Source organism: Toxorhynchites rutilus, chromosome 2, assembly GCF_029784135.1.
Source record: "Toxorhynchites rutilus septentrionalis strain SRP chromosome 2, ASM2978413v1, whole genome shotgun sequence".
Classification (NCBI taxonomy): domain Eukaryota; kingdom Metazoa; phylum Arthropoda; class Insecta; order Diptera; family Culicidae; genus Toxorhynchites; species Toxorhynchites rutilus.
Window position 1 is genome coordinate 253,349,780 of NC_073745.1, and position 20,204 is coordinate 253,369,983.

Sequence of the window (20,204 nt, forward strand, 5' to 3'; positions counted from 1 at the left end):
AAACATGAGCCTCTCCGCCAACTGCAGCTGCCTGTACTCCTTCAGATGAATCGCCTTGCTGCTGCCCTGTGGACAAAACGTTATTTTTTCTACTCTAATAAATCTATCATATTCTCATAAATAACTAGCTGTTTAATATGGTGTTAGGGTTCAATCTCAACAAAAACGGACCGTTGACGACAATCATTTGTGTCGCTTTCCTTGATAACACGTCGCATTGAATTGGAAGAAACAGCATGATCGTGGTCAACACTGTTTTAATTAGACCAAGTCGTCGACGACAAATCACTCAGCTGAGGAAACTTAAACTACAAACTTGAGAACTGAGACGAGGAAGATTTTTGCGGTGATGGTTGAAGGTTTTAAATAAAAGATTTTTGGACTTTCTATTCTATATTCTTCTTCGAGAAAGGCATAAATGGAATTGCATCTAAAACATTCATCCATTTGTTTCACCGTGACGATTTTTAAAAATCGAATATCGGAGTTTATGACACTTTTTGTTGCAAAAACAATAAATATCACTGCTTCTTTCGAGGGAGACTAAGAGACATCAGGGAAAACAGCCGGAATACTGCATATATGCCAGATATTGATAGAATAAGTAAATGTAAAAAAATTGAATATGGCTGGCATGTTTGGCCTCAGATTGGCGTCGAGAAGAGCAGGTATAAAATGTATAGCACTATCGATCCCGCTGAAGGCAAAAGGCTTTATAGTTTATGACCGTACTAATTTTTCGCGTATATTATCCCCATAACGCCTGTTGCCTTCTGAGATGTCGATGGTTGCGAAGTTTCATTGAGAATAGCAAAAAAAAGGTATTTTCTAGAGGAAATAGCCAATTTCAGCCAAACATGTTACTTTACCTGTCGTCGTACAACTGCTCCAATTAACTTATCAACTTATTCATATTATTTCTATATGCATTAAAAGCCGGTGCACTGAATAGACGCTGTGAGGAAGCTGGGCGCTCTAGGTCAACTGCTGCGGCTGCTGCATTCCATGCTGACTTGTTTGCCGATAGGGAAGAATCTTTCATCCTGCTGTGCTGTAATCAAATTAGCTTTTGTTGCGACGACTTTCACTGAAATCATTCAGGCGAGAATACGATCAGTGACCTTTTTTAATTGAAGTTTTTTTAAACAAAAATTTGAAACAAGTTTTGAGTGAAAAATGAATTAACTCAAAGTGATTTTTTATGAAAACAAATACAAAAACTAACGCGCACAACTCTTTCATTCGTTTTCTGTTGCTCTATTCGTAGTGATATGGAAAAGATTTCGTTTACCTGTGAACTATTCTTGAAGCATTCCTAACTATAAGTCTATCCTGAACGGATCTGTATTGAAATGCTGTAAACGATCACCTCTTCACTGTTCCGCTATGTTCTGTTGCACTGTCCATCCGCTCACTGCGTTTGTTTGATGATTCCACCCATATACTTTCATCGAATGTACTATTAAATATCACACAAGAGTCAACTTCAAGACGAACTCACAGGCAAAAGAACTTTTCATTGCGTTTTTCTCTCTCTATGCCATGCAGGAAACACACTAAATTCTCATCCATACAAATTATTTCATACTAAACATAAAAAATCGACCATAAAGCACAGCTTACTTACTATTTCGCAATTAACATACCTTGGCCTCGTCCAACCTTCCTAGAGCCTTAAGCAAATTGCCTAAATCACTTCTCACACAATACAAATCCTAGAAATGATGAAATGTTTCAAATCAGATAAATATTCGTAAGCATGGAAAAGCAGCATTTTTAACGTACTGGATTATACTGCAGTGCGGTGACATATGCTTGGACTGCCTGTTCCATATCGCGAGCTGCTACTAGTGCGGCCGCCAAATTGATGTAGCCGTCGATGAAATCCGGCTTCAAGCGTACGGCATGGCGATAATTTTCTAGGGCTTCCTGAAGTTGTCCGCGTTCCTTATAGACATTTCCCAGGTTGCTGTAATAACATGAAACAGAAAAGAGAGACCAATGGTTATTTATACATACGCTGTATACTACTACTACATCAAAGTGAAACCAGCGTTCGTAACCGCAATCGATTGGAACTAGTGGCAGTCAATGAACATAATTTTAGCATTTCTTTTGTTTTCTATTTTTTCTGAATGCTCCCATGTTTGGACGAGAGCAACAACAAAATGTGTATCAATTAACCCTTTGCGCTCGTTTGTATACGCTCAACCACCCCAGCAAGGAATCATGCTAAATGCTCTTTATTCAACGATATAATAGTTTACATTTTGTAAACTAATTTCAATGTCTGGAGAACTTTTTCACGAATGCATGCGGAGTTTTTATGAAAAATAGATAACTGCACTCGGTATAGATAAAATGTTATTGGCATGGAAAGATAAGAGGGTCTCTTCAAGAGAATTTAATTCCGACCGCAAAGGGTTAAGTCACTTTTTTCTTAAGTAATTTTTATACTAACAATTTCTCTATATTTCAACAAATACTCCAACAAGATTCAACATACTGCTACAAATAAGTATTCAGAAGCGGAGGCCTTTCGCAAACAAACCTGTGTTCCATCCAGTGCCACAAATTATCAAAATTTATTCACGAATGGAGGAATAAACTTTTTCCCAGTGTCGGATGAATTCTTTTCTGTTGATACTCAACATTATATCTGTCCTAATGAGTATAACACAAGAGTCGAGACGCGTGAACTTTGCGCAGTATATTAAACGAAAACAGCACGAATGAATTTCAAAAAGCCTGCATTCAGGCACTTTCCTTACTGTCGATAATTTCAGATGATTATCACGAAAGCCAAATTGATCTTCATCATGAATTTATTGAGAACGTGTTTTATTAACATATTCAGAAAAAAAAGAAAGGAACAGGTATCCGGAAAAGCCAACATTATGGGTTTCATTGAGCGTTGACCGTTGTACGGCGGTAAGCGGTTGAATATCATTAAACCGGAAATCAAAACAAGATTAGGTTCATTTTCCGTTCGGCTATTATTTTCACCCATTGACCATTTGATTGGGGGTGTATGTCGTATGTCGAACGATCGGAAGTAGATTCATAAAACATAGTCAAAGAGTTATACTATACATTGCAATGCCGAAGTCACCAAAAACAAAAAAAAAACTTATGCCTTCTCTTACCATTAAACGATTTAACCCTCAATTGGTTGACGTTGAATTTTACGCTTTGATTCTCACTAACACGCAGTGATCTTCAAGTTCGACTTTTCGAATATCATGACGGAAATGAAGATGCAAATGAAAAAATGAACTTCATGGCATGTTGATGGGGATATTCATCCCGCTCGTGTTCATTAATAGTGTTGTTTCATATTTATCGACTCTCGCTTGAACAGTAGATCATCAATACAAGGTAAGTTGAAATTCGCCGTATTTGAATGTCGTGAACGTGAATATTATCGGCACTGGTTCCATCGATTGCCCGGTTAGTTTGAAACATAGGAGACGATCTTTTAGTTTTAGTCGGACGGCATACGTTTGCCCGGTTAAGTAATTGCTATCTATTGTATTTCGGCTCCGGTGACGCTAATACGAAAGTACCATTCAGAGTATCAAAAAAATTCGTACAGCAATTGCTTAGATGAGATGTAATTAATAGTACCTTTTTTCAATCAACCAAATTCAATATGTTTTTTACGATTTTGCGCGCGAGTACAGAATATTTAAATACGGTTCCCGGAATAGATCGCACCAGGAAACAACTGCAACAGAACAACCGCTTAGAAAAAGTGTAGTTGGCTAGAAATATTGCGAACAATCATGAGCTCATAACTCAGAGCCCTCAATTGATCATCGTTGTATGTTATTCTAGCTACTACGTCCACGCAATAATCACCATGTGACGGTATTCCCAGTCCTTTCAGCGCTCACATTACGGTCTGCTGCATCGGTAATTGGTACTATTAATAAAACAATGGAAGCCTCATATCAACAGACCCGCTGTGTATGGTCCAACTATGAACATTCGAACAATTCGAACAATTACCCCGAAAAAGGCGACATGTGTATCAATAAGATAGAAATACTCCTACGTCTAAATGGGTACTGTGTAATATATGACAAAATTATCGCCAGATAAAAATGTATTCGGCTGTTACAGCTGAATTACTAAATGAGCATAATAAAATAAACAGATGGAATAAAAAAAAAGATAGATAAATATTTATATGATAGTTAGTAAAAATAATCTTTGTTTTATTTTTCCGGAGCTCGAATAAACGTCCGAAATTTGTGCCTCTACACTAGAAAACCTCGATGTAAAATGGTGGTGTATCGATGTAAAATGGATACATAGCTTCAGGCGTATGATGTTCGTCAAGGAGCCCATTAATCAGCTAAAGAACCACAAAGTAGCTGGTAAGGATGGCCTTGTGGCGGAGAAATGAAACACAAATTTCTGCATAACTCGAGAACTAATCAAGCAAATGGAACCAAATTTGGCATACACAGGTTTTAGGGATCGATAGACTTTTCTATGGTAGTTCGATACTCCTCCCCCCTCTCTAAAGGATGCTTCCATACAAATGAAACACAAACTTCTGCATAACTCGAGAACTAATCAAGCAAATGGAGTCGAATTTGGGATGTGAGGGTTTTGCATATTCCAACCAATTTGAAATTGAAAATCCTATAACGTCTTCTATTTATATAAATAAAAATGGATCGCCGAATATGTTGATAAGAGCATAACTCGAGAAAGGAATTGTCCGATTTAGGGCTGTCTTTATTCTATTATATTTTCTATATCAAACATTTATTCCATGTAACGGAGAAACATGTTATTTTCAAGTGGATGAAAAATCCTGCACGAGAATTGTGTCTGAAAATAATCTGATATTATAATGTTGAGTTTTGGTAGAAGTACTGAAAATTTATAGTGAAAAATAATTTTGGACGGGTAGATTAGAAGATCAATCAATGAACAGTTCTGCGATTGGACTCATAAAAGTGCGCTTAGAAAACGTGGATGTGATAACGAAAAATAAATTTTGGGCGGGACGAATTTCGCCGGGTCAGCTAGTGTACTATATTTACAAACTCTAAGATTACAGTATACATATTTTGAATCATTTAAGTATCCGAGACCGATTCAGCGCGTGGAACGCTTTGGATCTTCAGTTTGAATCGAGCAAAACCATTGTATGTGCATTAGATGAGAATGCTCACTAGTTGGAGCAAGACTGAGTATCAGAAATCGCGAATGGCTTATCTATACTCATTAATTTATAAACGAACGGGGTTGACTGATTATATTCTGTGTTTGCCTGGCAGAACCTCATCTGTTGAAAGGATTTTTCTCATTCAGCAATATTTTCACACAATACTGCCACGACTCAAAGTTTAACTCTTTGTAGTCGTATGCCACTAAAGCAAGGAATCATACTAAATGCTTGATTCAACCGTAATAGTTTACACTTTTTCTAAACGAATTTTAATGCCTAGTGAACCTGTTCACGAGTATTAATTCGGATCTTTTTCGAATAATAGATAACGGACCTTTTTCATTATTCAAGCATTTAAAAACAAATTAATTCGATCACAAAGCGTTAAACAATCTGTTCTTCAACGTGGCGCTGGAAGATGTTACGCGGAGAGCGGGCTTCAACATGCGGGGCACGATTTTCAACAAGTCTAGTCAGTTTATCTGCTTCGCCGACGACGTAGACATAATCGGAAGAACACATGCGACGGTAGCCAACTTGTATACCCGACTGAAACACGTAGCAGGGCTGATTGGGCTTGGGATCAATGCTTCTAAGACTAAATACATGCTATCAGGAGGGACTGATCGCAACAGAATTCTTCTTGGTAGTAGTGTTGTGATCGACGGCGACGAGCTCGAGGTGGTAGAGGAATTTGTCTACCTTGGCTCGTTGATAAAAACCAGGAACAACAACAGTTCAGCTTATGTATAGTAAAGGAAAGGGAGAATTGGCAAGTGCATTCGAGGAAGTGAAGCGGGCTTCTAAGGAAGCTAACATAATCTGATAAGCCGAAGTATACCTTTTCGAACTCAGCTAAATTCATTAATTGCATTTTACATAACCAAACAACATGCTCTTATGACATCCTGGACCAAAATGACATAAATTGATACTATCAAGACCGACCGTAAAGGAGGACGTCAATGAGCCCGAACTAATTGAATTTTGGGAATAATAGAGTAAAACCATCTTCCAAGATCGTCCCTCCATTGATTCTGCCAACTCATAAATGCCGAAAAATGGAGGATAACTCGTGATACGCATCAACTCACATTGTGAGTTTACGCCGAATTACAGACAAAAAGATTTTTCGTATAGTCAACTTTTATATAGAAATCAAAGACGTAGTCCTATGTCAAAATAATTCTTGGGATTTCGTCAAATATCAAAATTACACCAATAGCTTTTGTCAAAAAGAAATTTCTACAGCTTAACCGTTACTGTGCTAATATAATTAGGCATTACATTAGTATAGAGTCTATTCATAAAAAACCAAAAAAATTTTATTGAATCTGCTGCGGAACGATTCATGTATCGGACTTTAATCCAATAGAAAATTTGTAGTACAGTAAACATTCGCTAACTGGGCGAAAAGGGAAGACCAGTTATCGACATTCGCGTTTTAACTGGTCCGTCATGTAAAACGTCAAATAAAATCGAGGGGAACTTCAATGAATTGTTTGATTCGCGTTGATCATGAAATTGGATAAACAAAAGGATTCCAATGGAAGATTCGCATTGAGTTCGACAACAGGTATGAAATATAATTTGAAAAAATGATATTACTGTAATTTAATCAATGTTTTTGTCATGCGAAAATAATGTAATAATGTCCAAGCACCAGTTAACGTTCGTCCAGTTAAAAAGCAGACCGGTTAAACCAGGACCAGTTAGTAAGCGATTACTGTATTGGGAGAACTTTAAGTGGAAAAAAATAATCAAAATCTGGCATAATAATAGTCTCAAGCTAAAGGTAACGGGTCCAATTCTCACTCCAGATATTCTTTCTTCGGAATGCAAATTAAGCCGTGTCCGAATGACGAACCAGCCAAAAAGGCTGAAAGTCACTAAATATCAGTTGAGAAATGTCCACAAATTACCTTCTTTGTCCGGTACAAAAAATAAAATTATGATTGATTTGATTGCATATATGTATTCATCAAATATTTCTTATCAAAGCAGTTGCTGCACCGACAACTTTTTGATTTACTGTAAATCCCCCAAATAACTTTCAACACAGTTCACGTAACTCACCTGTACGCTTCAGCCAGCAGTGGGTTTTGCTTGATTGCCAGAGTCGAGAATTGCGCTGACTTGTCCAAACGACGGCACTGGAAGTGGATGGATGACAGCAACAGCAACACGCCGGTGTTGTTACTTTCCTGTCGCCATAACTGCATACAGTGACGTTCGGCATTCTCGTAATCCACCGCCTGATACTCACGGTGGGCCAGCTCTAGCAATCCTATCATAATGATTAGATAAAACATTTGATTATCGTAAATTAGTTACATAAATATTTATACCAATGTGCATAACTAGTGATCCCCGATAATCGTTCGATTAATCGATTAATCGAATACTTCCTACAGGAATCGATTATTAATCGAACGAATACTGCACAACCAATAATCGAAGCGAACGAATAATTTACGTCGATAAATCGATCCAAACCCAGAGAGAGAAAAACGTAGGACCGCTGCAGTTTTATGCTGAAAATCAATCATCTTTGACGCTCCCCTAAATTCGTAAATGAAGCTCAATGCCGTCAACTCGAATTGAGTTTCGTTTACGAGTTTAGGGGAGCGTAAAATATAATAATTGATTTTCAGGCGGAATGAATATTTTTTTGATTCCAGATGGCTTTCTAGCAAATGAGAAATATTAGTCTAACTAATTATTTCTCTCAGTGTGACGATTAATCAATTAATCTATTATTTGGGGCGAGTAATCGTATCGAATAACAAACTGTTGAAATATATTCGATTAGCTGATGAACGATTAATTTCAATAATCGGGGATCACTATGCATAACTAGATACATTTTCCCTTTCTCATTGTGACATCATTTTACAAGAGAACCTAAACAACCTCGTCCGTCAAAATCGCCATTATTAGTCCATGTTTCCCGCGTGGTCAAAACCGTAAAGCGAGCGTAAATTTGATGGGGGACATTCTCTTCTCATTTCATGTACCCTCGTCTGATATTCTCATACGCGTTTGCGTTCTGCCTCATGCAACACTTTTTAAAGAGAAACACAACTCGTACGTTAGCATTATTCTGCAGCTGCGCCGTCATTGTTGTTTTCGGCAATCTTGGAATTCAATGTATGAAAATCACGAAAAATAATAAATTTAATAGTTGGTTTCATCACAACACTGGTCTTTTTCAATTTTTGAAAACTTAAGTGCACAGAATATTTCTGGGATATAATTATAGAAGAGTCAATTTCGAGCGATGTTCACTCAAAGTTACAAAAACTGTTTATGTAACTTATCAAACATTTCATTGGACAGTATTGACCTTGAATTATCAGTTACCCTAATAATCCATTCTACAAATAAAATTGGAAAAATCAAATTGATCTTTCTCTAATGTGACATGATAACCAGAAGCAAAGTTATCCCCGGATGCTCTTGTTGGAAATTCCCAAAACGCACATCCTCAAATGAATCGAAAATTTCCGCTTGGGAAGCTTTCTTACCGACTGATGACAGCTGCTGAGCTTGATCGATTTTCGCACTGTTCTGGACGACTTGCTGCTGTTGGACCTGGACGACCTGAGGTGTCTGCTGGATCACCACAGTTTGCGGATGGGCCTGAATCTGGATCTGTTGCTGTTGTTGTTGTGCGGGAACCTGAACTGCTTGGGTGCCCCCCGGAATTTGCCCTTGCATTGTGTGTACTGTTTCAATTTTCCTGCGCTTCCGTATATCGGCACCTTCGTCGCAATCACTCGTTGTTATCTAGATTTTTTTTTGAAGATGAACGAATGGAAAGAAAAAAAACAATTAGCACTCCCGACACGTATAAAACATAATAAATTCAGTGGTTTTCACACCTTACACAATATACACCAAAGCTCAATGCAATTGTAATTTTTTCCTGGCGTTTTTTCACGTTATTGAGACACGAAACTTTTAAACAGCAGTAGTGAAAGGAAGGAAGGCAATCGCCATATTATCGGAGAATTTGCCCTAGCCACTGCAACATCATCTCCCGACTATTTCGCGTATGAATGTATTGGTTTAGCACTATCTCGCTCATACCAAACGCCCCTTGCATAATCCACACGAATGAAGCACGGAGGGAAAGGTACCACAAAAAGTGTTCCTCTCAAGTGCACTTGAATTTCGTCATCGTTACATTCGTCCATAAATTAAATTTCTGCAACCTATATTAAAATAATTATTCGAACGAGAAAATTGGAATATTTGATTACTATTTTTCCGCGAAACGGCAAATTGTGCGCAGAACAGTAGCTAAATGGTATACCTACGAAGAGGGACACATACACATATCAAAAGGGTCTCACCTGTTTGAGATAAAAAATGAAAGGTGGGAAGACTTTTAAATCTGTGACGCCATAGATTTTGTTTATGTATGTTCCTTTTCTTATATTAGTCCACTACGTAGGAAAAGTGTTGTCATTTAAAGTAAAAATAAGCAGATGAAATGAACGAACTATTTGTTTTCCTTAAATCAATGCTAGCGTTCAAAATCATAAGGGCCCAACTGAAATATTAGCAGAAACTGAAATTTCAGTATTTTTGAGGTGTTCTAAACATAATTTCAATTCAATTTTACTTCTCGTTACGTCGACCACAAACGTAAATGAACAAAGTCAGAGTCACAGAATCTTTTGACGAATAAACATTTGACAGTGCATGGGAAAAGAGGTTGCAAGTTTTTTTCATGTAAAATGCACTTGAAAAATTAATTTAATTGACTCCGTATGACCTAGATTGAAACGACAAGTTTTACGCTTGTGTCTTAGTTTTAGACGAATGAAAATTTCAGCACCCTAATTGTGAAAAAAGTAATTACAATTACAACTTCCATAAAGTTGCTCTAAAATCCAAACATAGTAGATATAAGTAGATATAAGAAGAATGCAAAGAAAAAATCAAATGATGCAGTTCGTGACATGTTCTGTTTTTTTTCCAAATGATGAATGTAACGCGAAAAATATTTTTTGGAAATATGTAATTATTTTCTGTATATCCTCTTTCAACGTTATTCGTTGACACATTCAATTTTTTACTATTTGAGTAACTGATTGTTATGCCTGGTATGTGAACTTCCTATCTTCCTGGCTACTAATACAATCAAAGCTTAACACAACTAAAACGCGTGAAGCTTCCCACCTTATATTCTTTATCTCAGCACCTGTCAACCATTGCATTGTAATATCGCATTCAATTGAATAAAAGTTCACCCAAATGATGAGATTTGCTCTCCAGTTTTCTCTTGCGCTGAATTTACGAATGCTACTATTGATGTCTGTAGCATATTGCTATTCTAGACAAATCGTGTCTAGTGATCTCCGATTTTTGAAATTAATCGTTCATCAACTAAACGAATACTTTTCAGAAATTTGTTATAGGGCTCTTGCTACACATACATACAAAGCATGTGTTAGGCACACATCACTTGTTTACATTTGTACATCGCGTGCTATGACATACTAATCGCTTTAGATCGCACGTTTTTTTCATTTTATATATCTTCATTTTGAAAACAGTTGAATTGTGAGATATTTAATTTAGTAATAAATTTTACGTATGCGATATTTTTCTCAAACAAGCTTCAACCGAACATCTAAATTGAAAGTACAAAGCAAATGAAACATTTTTCTCAATGGCATTTGGTTACTTTTGCTCAAGTGTCTTATATTATTTTTTTATTCACTCAATCAACGGCAATTTTCGTTTTCATGTGCATGTATTTTCATGAATGCTTTATGATAAGCTACGGTCAACGATATTGAAAATCGTTTTTTCTGTGAACATGATAAATGGAACGCCCTTCACGTAATATTGTGATTTTCAGAACTCATTCATAATTTGTATTATGTAAATAAGAATAACATAATACAAATTATGAATGAAAATAAATAAGAATACAGTTATATGAAGCATTGAAATCCGCATCCCGATGATTCCCGATTTTGGAAATTAACGACGTAATTAACAACGTAGTATTACTTGCGTCATTTTTATTAGTACTTAGTTGAGATTTCTATGCCAAATAACACGCCTTGAATGTATTCTGAGTGGCAAGCTCTAGAATACGCGTGATCACAGTGCAAGTCGGAGGAAATTTCTTTGACGAAAAATTCCCCCGACCAGAGCGGGAATCGAACCCGAACACCCGGCATGTTAGTTATGACGCTAACCACTCGGCCAAGGGAGCACCCAATTCGATACGATTAGTCGCCCAAATATTCGTTGGGTGTTTCTGTAATTATAATTCTTTAATACGGAAGTTATTAATAAGAATAACACTGATCCGTAATTTATTTCGTTAATAAGAGAGAAAATATAAATTTCCTGTTGGATGACATAATTTTAAGGTGAAGTTGGAAGGAAGCCATTGTAGTAATATAGGTAAAAGCACGTGTTTTCATGGGCTAATAGTGTTTGTGAGAGAAGAGCAAATCAAAATGTTTGTTTTGATTTTTGTACGTAAATAGATCAATTCACTTATCAGACTGTGTGGCATTCACTGACACAAATCTTAGAATACATTTGAAAAAATTAACAATTCAATACTGAAGTAAAATGTATGAACGATGTGTTCCGATGAATAATTGCAAATATAAATATATATAGAATAAGTATTTGCCAATGAAGTAAAACTCTGATCATACGCAAGCGTAACATGAGCAAATTTATAACACATGCGAATTGGGGCTCTTTTGGTATTAACAAGTTCTACCGCACTGTAACTCGATGCTGATAATTCCTTAATATTTTCCTTCGTTTATCGTATTTTCTTTCACATATTCACGTTGGAGAGCTTTAATCCTTCTCTTCGTTGGCCGAGGCATTTTGATTGAATGTAATACTTTTCCGTTTACTATTACTGACAGCAGTGGCAGCCATGGCAGTGTTCCGAGCTCTGCAATACTATTTTCTTAACCAATATTTAAGTTGCTAAAACTTACATTTCAGACCCATTAACCCTTTCAATACGGCAGTGTGCTGCGTTGAAGTGTTACCGCTGTACGGAGTACTGCGCCGAAAAGTATGCACATCGCGCTGGTGTGATCGATGTGCAGTATGACTTTCATGTCGTCTGAAGACGACGCTCGTACACACAGCTCATCGCGCGAATGTCGTCTATAGACGACACTCGTACACGCAGGTCGTCGCGCGGATGTCGTCTATAGACGACGCTCGTAGCGAACGGGTTAAACGTTAAAAATAATAATTGTATTGATATCAACACAATTTTATTTAATTGATTTTCATGACATGCTATGCTATGACTCAGGAATAACATTTTGTTAAGTGGTTTTTTAGCTGTTTCGATTATGTTGTCTGGCATCAGTGTCGAAAAAATAACGATTCTTTCACCAATGCGAACGAAACCTTGCGGAAAATTTAAAAATGAAAATTTAACTTTCAGGGCACTAGGTCGAGTTTCCGACGTTTTTCACTATACATTGCGACGGCAGATGAAAATCAAATATCTTGTGAGTAATTGATTAGAGTTTGGTTGATATTACTTGATGGGAAGTGTGCGAAAATGATCATTTTCTACACACTGTTTCGCAAAATTATTGATTATCGGGTGAGGGGTGAATGAGGGAGATGAAAGAAATAAGCGCCATTGAGGCAGGCATTTGTGGCTACCTTTCACCTTCACCTTAAGCAGATATGGAATACATTAGTTTCTAATATAGTCTATTATAGACATAATTTTGTCTATTATTGGCATAATTTTTCAATAGTTCAATAAATCAATGTGCAATATTGCACTATTTTATGATATGAATTTTCCCATCTTGTATTATTTCTTAGACATCTGTATGGTAATTAGATTACCCTTTGTATAACTCCAAAATTCAATTCTAGGGTATAAATTTTCTAGTCGTAAGACCTAATAAGAAGGGGGTCTCCGTAGCCACATTGGTTGCGCGTTCGCTTAGTAAGCGATCGATCGTGAGTTCAAAACTCAGGGCCCTCATTGACCATCTTTGTGTTGTTACAGAATAGCTACGTCCACGCAACAATCATCAGCGATGGAGATCGATCCACGGTCGTAATAAGATCGATTCATCCATACAACTGCTCTGCTCTGCCAGACACATCGGGCTACTGTTCTATAAATAACTCAACAATGATCAAACAACTGTCTCCGCTGTCCGGTGGTCCAACTGGATAATGGAAGAACAGAAAGAATACCCTTACGCCTAAATGGCTACTGTGTGAATGTACCACCATATGTAATTGTATAGAAGGAATACTGGCGAATGGCAACTGTGTAATGTGCTAATTATAGATATGATAACCATGTGACATGTACACGATTAAAATTCGGCTCTGTTACAGCTAAAATACTAATGAGCCTTAAATAAATAAATGGGATAAAAAAAAAAGACCTAATAAGAAGTTTATTTTAAGTATCATAAGTTTCAATTCGTCGTATATTGTGTTCTCTCACAATATACACAATATATTAATAACTTTGTACTCGGAGGTAGCAGAAAAAAATAATGGATGACTCTCATTTGTTAAACCTTTTTTATAATGAACTCAATTTGTGCATTTAAACTTCGAATTTTTGGTTGTAACTCAAACCATATCCATCAAACTAATTATTGAAACGATATGTAAAAAGCGAGAAAACTACACTGAGAAAAATGCCTTACTTCTTCTGATGATATTTTCAAGCAATAGTATGTATTTTATGGAAATAATATCTCCAGAAAAACAACATACACTATCATGCTGAAATGTCTTCCCATACTTCATAATGTCTTCCCATACTTCATAATGTCTTCAAAATGTATCATGTGACATGTCTTCAAACCTGACGTCTCTGTTTCCGCAGTCGAGAACGAAAGAGCTTTCCCGCAAATGAGTTTGAGCCCGCCGCCCGCATCGCATCGCGTTCACTATGTCCTCGGTCTTATTCCATTTTGTTTTTATTCAAAATATTTTTTTGGAATTTTAATTTTTATCTATGACCGAGGGATATATATATTCAAAAAGCAATGAAAAATAAAAGAATTAAAATCATATAGTAGTTTGATCATTAGCTTTCTGATGTAAATTTTCAAAGAATCGACATTTGGATCTGAGGATCCACAGGACTTCGCTTCAAGTTACGGCCATATTAGGTAGTCGAGGGGGCTCAAATCTGAACTGCTTGGAGACCAAATATCTTTCGGCCAAAATGATAGATTATAGGTTCTGCTTCAGCCAGATTTGGGTCCGTTAGGAGGTATGAGATGGTGCTCCATCTTGGAAAATTATTCTCGTGTTCATTGAAGTTGTTTCTTGTTCCTTCAAAATGTTCAGTGTTCACTTCTACACCTGCTTCCATAGAAAGAGAAGACATTTTCATTCCATTCTATGCAACCGTTCCAAATACTATGTCTTCAGAGGGATGCTTGACGGCAAACTTAAATTTCACATTCTCTGGAACACACTCTGTCTTCAGTACCCGATGATCAGAATGTTTTCTTGCACTCTTCTTGGACCAAGGAACAGAATACTTCAAGAATGGCTAGTAAAAATTGTATCAAATAAAATCCGTGACATTGTGTAAGTTGTTCGTCTAAGTGCAAATATCCTGAAGCTTCGCCCAGTATATTTTTTTAACTAATTTTTAAATAAATACAACCTGCCTCTATTAAATTTTGCAAAGTTTCTCGAGCTCTGCTTCGGTTTAATGCCAAATAGAAGAAAAATAGCGAGAGTATTCACAAAGCTTGCCCTCAATTACCTACTTAAAAGTATGTTATACATTTTGATGATGGGTACCAGTGAGAATTTATTTGCTACATATTAAAATGCAATAAACATGCTAAAACATGCTTGTACATTCGCATTATAAAAATTCACTTGTACGTATTCAAAAAGAAAAATTGTGAATCGTGCAATCTCACGCCGTGCAGAAAGAATCCCAATATCTAGCCTCAGCTACGTAAAGAAATTAGGGAAATTTTCCATTGCAAATGAACTACAAATTCATTGTAAGTTAATCTCGATTCGATCGTGAGTAGTCGGTGTGTATAAGTTAAAAAAAAAGACCAGACATTCATTGTCTTATACAACTGAATTTCAATCATTGAATATGTTAAATGACTGTTTTCAAGTTTTTCAAACACAATATCTAGATCTAATTCGGGAATGCTAGTTTTCATATCTATCGGAAAAAAGGCTAGTTCGGTCATGGGCCAAATAAGGAACACTGTAAAGTATCAACGTCAACACTCATATCCTAGTACAAAGCGACCGAAATTCTTGAACCAATTAGCGACGATAGTCGTGTGATGTTGAATCGCCATTATAAACTTAACAGTAGAAAACATTGTAATAGTGAGAGGTACTACCGTTTGCGCTTGTAAATTTTCCTTCGATTGCCTGTCGTCTGCCAGAGCACCACTATCGGCGATGATGTAGTATACGGTTTGATAAGAGTGGAATTTTCCCACATCCGAATCATCAGCAGCAGCAAATTGCAGTGCTGACATTGTTGGTTATCCTTTTCTCTTGGAAACTTTCCGATCAGTTTCAGACACACAATATTCTATCAATTATAAAAATTCACGAAAATTCAACTGCCCACTATCGTTTCTAAAACGAAATGTACTATAAACTCAGCGATATCACTGTGGGATGAACCTTGATAACGAAAAATTGGCAACGTTTGCAACAATTGTTCCTTTTTTTGAGCTTGCTTGCAGTTGCAGATGATTGTTTCTTCTACCGAATGAGCTTGCCGTAGTAAACCACCTCTTGTCGCGTACGAAGCGAGCTTATGATTGGTTAAAAAAATCACCCCTTCTCATTTTCTCTATCGTGCTGGACTGCGAACACTTTATATAATGAACGTATATTCAAAGGCAAAATTGATTAATCACGCTGCCGTCAAGTCTTACCCGAATGTGTAATGAACTTCGTCTGCTTTGACACGTTGCAATTTATTATGCCTGCTTAATGCACTCGATTAGTTTCAACTAAATCGATAAAGCTATTGTCTTTTTGCTTTTTGGCGTTTCAAATATTCGAACCAAACACCGACAATTTGCATTTCAGTTTCGCGAGTACAACACTTTTAAACTTTTATCACTATTGATACATTTTCGCACTTCTGAGCGTAGTTGTAAGGTTTTCTGCAATAGATAATTTTATTCTCTCCAAAACACTGACGTTTAGGTGAAGCGGAAGGAGAGATCCAACAGTTAGGGTTGCCAGATCTCTTTCATCTATGTGACCGAAAATTCTAAACTTGTGCATTCATTTGAGTTCATCAAAACGCACAACACAATGAAAAAGACTCTCGTAACTTTTTAACAGGCCTGTGGACAAGCGTAGTGATCCCCGATTTTTGAAATTAATCGTTCATCCACTAATCGAATACTTTTAAGCAGTTTCTTATTCGATACGATTAATCGATCCAAATAATCGATTAATCGATTAATCGTCACACTGAGAGAAATAATTAGTTAGACTAATATTTTTCATTTATTAGAAAGCCATCTGGAATCAAAAAAGTGTTCATTACGCCTGAAAATCAATTATTATTTTTTACGCTCCCCTAAACTCGTAAACGAAGCTCATCTCGCATCGACGACATTGAACTTCTTTTAGGAGTTTAGGAGAGCGTCAAAGATAATTATTGATTTTCAGGATAAAACTGCAGTGGCTGTACGGTTTTTTTGCTCTGGGTTTGAATCGATTAATCGATGTAAATTATTCGTTCGCTTCGATTATTGGTTGTGCAGTATTCGTTCGATTAATAATCGATTTCTGTAGGAAGTATTCGATTAATCGATTAATCGAACGATTATCGGGGATCACTAGACGAGCGTAGACATTGACCACCAGTCTTCAGAAAACAAACTCAGCGCTGCGCTTGAGTTTAATTTTCATCTGCGCGCGCTGAAAGAAAACTCGAATTCTATCTTGGTGCGAAGAGCACAAAATTCATTAGCACGACAGCGCGAAATGTACCCGGCGTAGATCTTAGATACTGAACATTTCTTCTCACTTGTGTGATGCGCGTCTCATTCTATATACACACACACATACACATCAAATCCTAGTGCCCACTTTGTCTTCGTTCGTTCTAAGCAAAGCATAAAAACAACAGCGCGTCCCCATACGCACCGCCTCAACAGAGAAAGCAAAGCAGACAAACAAGATTCGTGCGCGGTTTAAAATTGGGCATATACACCGGTCTAAGGATACGGTGCAGAAAGGATGTTCGAACTTTAAAGCGAACGGTGTTGAAACAAAGCATTTCAACTTTGTTTCGGTGCGCGTTGATTCGTCCGGGCGCAGGTGTGCGCAAGGAGTGAGAGTTCAACTGGGTGCAAATCAAAAAGTTGCACATCAGCACCGAGTTGCTTTCGAAGACTGTTGACCACCAATGAAAAACGACACGTGGTAGGGTCGTAAATCCATGCTAAGAAAAGCGGACCGTGTCAATGTACCCTCCCCTCTCAACTTGTACAATCGTGGACATGTTCGTTGGGAAATCGAACTCCAAGCTCTCGGCATGATATGGGTGATGTTGATATGAAAATGTTTTATTATTGAGAAATATTCAACCCTCGTTGTGATCCTGTAACCGAGTAGTTAGCGTCATACATATCATAACGTAGGTTCGGGTTCAATTCCCGTTCTGGTCGGAGGATTTTTCATCAAGGATTTTTTTTTATTTGTACTGTGGTCACATGCATTCTAGAGCTTGCCACTCAAAATAATTCAAGGTGTGTTGTTTGGCATAGAAATCTCAACTATGTACTAATAAATAACTTAAGTAATAAGTAATACTACGTTGTGACGGAGAAGTTTATCTAGAAACGTTAGTGCCATTAAGGAAGAAGCCTCTTACGTGACGCCGTACCTACCTACTAATGGGATACCTATTAAAAAAATGTCAACGCATAGGAAGAGAAAAAAGACATTTCTAGATTTTTTCAGAAGCAGTAGTGACCAATTGAATTTTGAATTTTGTATATTTAATTTGAATTTGTGAACAACAGAATTGATTGTAGATATTTAGATCATTTAGAAACTTCGAATAGATAGATCAAGTATGAATTAACGAAATAATTGAATTATTCGATCTCGATAATTTATCGAAGCTTTAAATGAAATTGAATTCAACTATCCAAGCTGTTCCGGGCATCCGTTTGTCAGTTCGCAGATCTGAAACGATAGATGAAATAATTACTTATATTCAATGCAACAACGGTAAAAGTGATTTCAATTATTATAATTAATAGAAAATAAATTCATAATGCTTAGTAGCATTTGATTTCTGGAAGTTTTAAAACACTGTTGCTAGGTTGACAGGTGCACTAGAGTGCCACAGTTGATACTCATTGTCGTGGGTTATTATCAGAACTGCGGTTCTCAATACCAGTGATCAGAGAATGTGGAAGCCATGACTAAAACAAAAGAGCAAAAACCTGCCACTCACCAAGAAATTCTGTGACCGGAAAAAATCGCGAAAGAAATAACCTCAGAGAAAATAACAGAATGACAGAATACACCGAACCCAGAAAATAGAAAAGTTAGAAAATAACTTCGAAATTAGTCCTAATTACAAAATATTCCTTTAAGTGTGCGATTTTCTCCGCGATATATCACGCGTAACTTTTAAAAAGTTCAATCATTCATTTGAGTATTGCAAAAACAATCGTTCCAGTTTTTTTCCTCTTCATCTCATTTATCACCATGTTTCCAATAAACAGATTCGGATGATAAGCAACCGACTATTACTTCGGCCGCTACATTTCTCTGACGCTCGAAATGTTCGAAGTAACAAGCAATCAAAACAATACGAAGTCATGCTGCGGTCATTTTGAGTTTTTGACGTAGGATTACGTCTTTCGGGAACATATTGGGGTACAAATTGAAAATTGAATATCGAGCAAAACGTGAAAATTGTCCAATTTCAAACGCTTATTGCTCAGTCATTTCATGATGGATTGATGAAATTTTTGCGTCATTCGATTTCGGCACTCCATAACAATTTTGTATTGAAGAAAATAATATATGTCATGAAACTAACTATCGAACAATTGAAACATGTCAACCCCTATCCTAACGGAAATACCCACTTCTGATTGGTCAAAATTGACGACACATGCGACAGGTCCCTAACAGAGACATCGAAACCAAGCTGCCTGGGGGAAATCGGCATTGTAAATACATGAAAGTAGGGGGAGCTTTTGTTCCCACCGAAATGTGTTTCCTAACAGAGACATCACAACCAAGCTGCCTGAGGGAAATTGACATTGCAAATACATGAAAGTAGGGGGCACTTTTGTTCCTACCGAAATGTGTTCCTTAATAGAGACATTAAAACCAAATCATTATCAAAGAGTTTAACGATGTAATTCTTCAATCATATTTAATATCAACAGATAGCCTAACGGAATCCTACGTCAACTATGCGGTCCTGTCTCGGACACAACGTTCCTGTGACTTTTGTTTCTTTCGGGTACTGTTATTAGTTTTAGTGCAACTCAACGAGTGTCAACAACAGAAATCTATCTGTGTACTAAAGTTCAGGTATTTGGATTGTTGTTTAGTAGTTATTTTCAAATTCTTAACGTGCATCATATTTTGTCCAATGTAACATTCTTCGCCCCAAGCTTCAACTTTAACCTGAAATCATGGAACAACAGCGGCGATTGTTTTTACAGAGTTATTATTGACCGCTGGTGGTGAAAGTAGGGATGAAGATCGATTCCCTTTAAAACAATTCGCGAGACAATGCTCCAGTCTTTAACTTTTTTTTTCTCGAGTTTAGGTAAATGTTACATTGGACATTTTGAAAACTTACGCGAGATATCACGAATTTCTATGCTGTTCCACCTGCTGAGGTGTATATACCACATATTTATGTCAACGTCAAATGTTGGACTGAAATCGATGAAAAACTTTCCGTGCTCGATCATGGTATCGACCAGAAAGAGAGGAACTTGAGCAAGAAAAA

At 36.9% G+C, this 20,204-nt stretch overlaps 1 protein-coding gene across 4 annotated transcripts in view; it reads right to left on the reverse strand.

Moving 5' to 3' along the window:
* The window catches only part of LOC129771956 (UDP-N-acetylglucosamine--peptide N-acetylglucosaminyltransferase 110 kDa subunit), a 44,757-nt gene extending 28,357 nt beyond the window's left edge, over nucleotides 1-16,400 (reverse strand). The window contains exons 1-5 of one of the 4 annotated variants that reach the window (XM_055776119.1): nucleotides 16,129-16,400; nucleotides 8,716-8,977; nucleotides 7,265-7,475; nucleotides 1,786-1,969; nucleotides 1,647-1,715 (exon numbers count right to left, since the gene is read on the reverse strand). In XM_055776119.1, the coding sequence (XP_055632094.1) occupies nucleotides 1,647-1,715; nucleotides 1,786-1,969; nucleotides 7,265-7,475; nucleotides 8,716-8,908 (657 nt within the window). In that variant the 5' untranslated portion in view covers nucleotides 8,909-8,977; nucleotides 16,129-16,400. Of the gene's footprint in view, nucleotides 1-1,646; nucleotides 1,716-1,785; nucleotides 1,970-7,264; nucleotides 7,476-8,715; nucleotides 8,978-9,072; nucleotides 9,228-15,579; nucleotides 16,089-16,128 lie in introns of those variants that run through there. The other 3 variants (XM_055776117.1, XM_055776118.1, XM_055776120.1) reach the window with 3 other exon arrangements.
* Nucleotides 16,401-20,204: the final 3,804 nt, after the last annotated feature.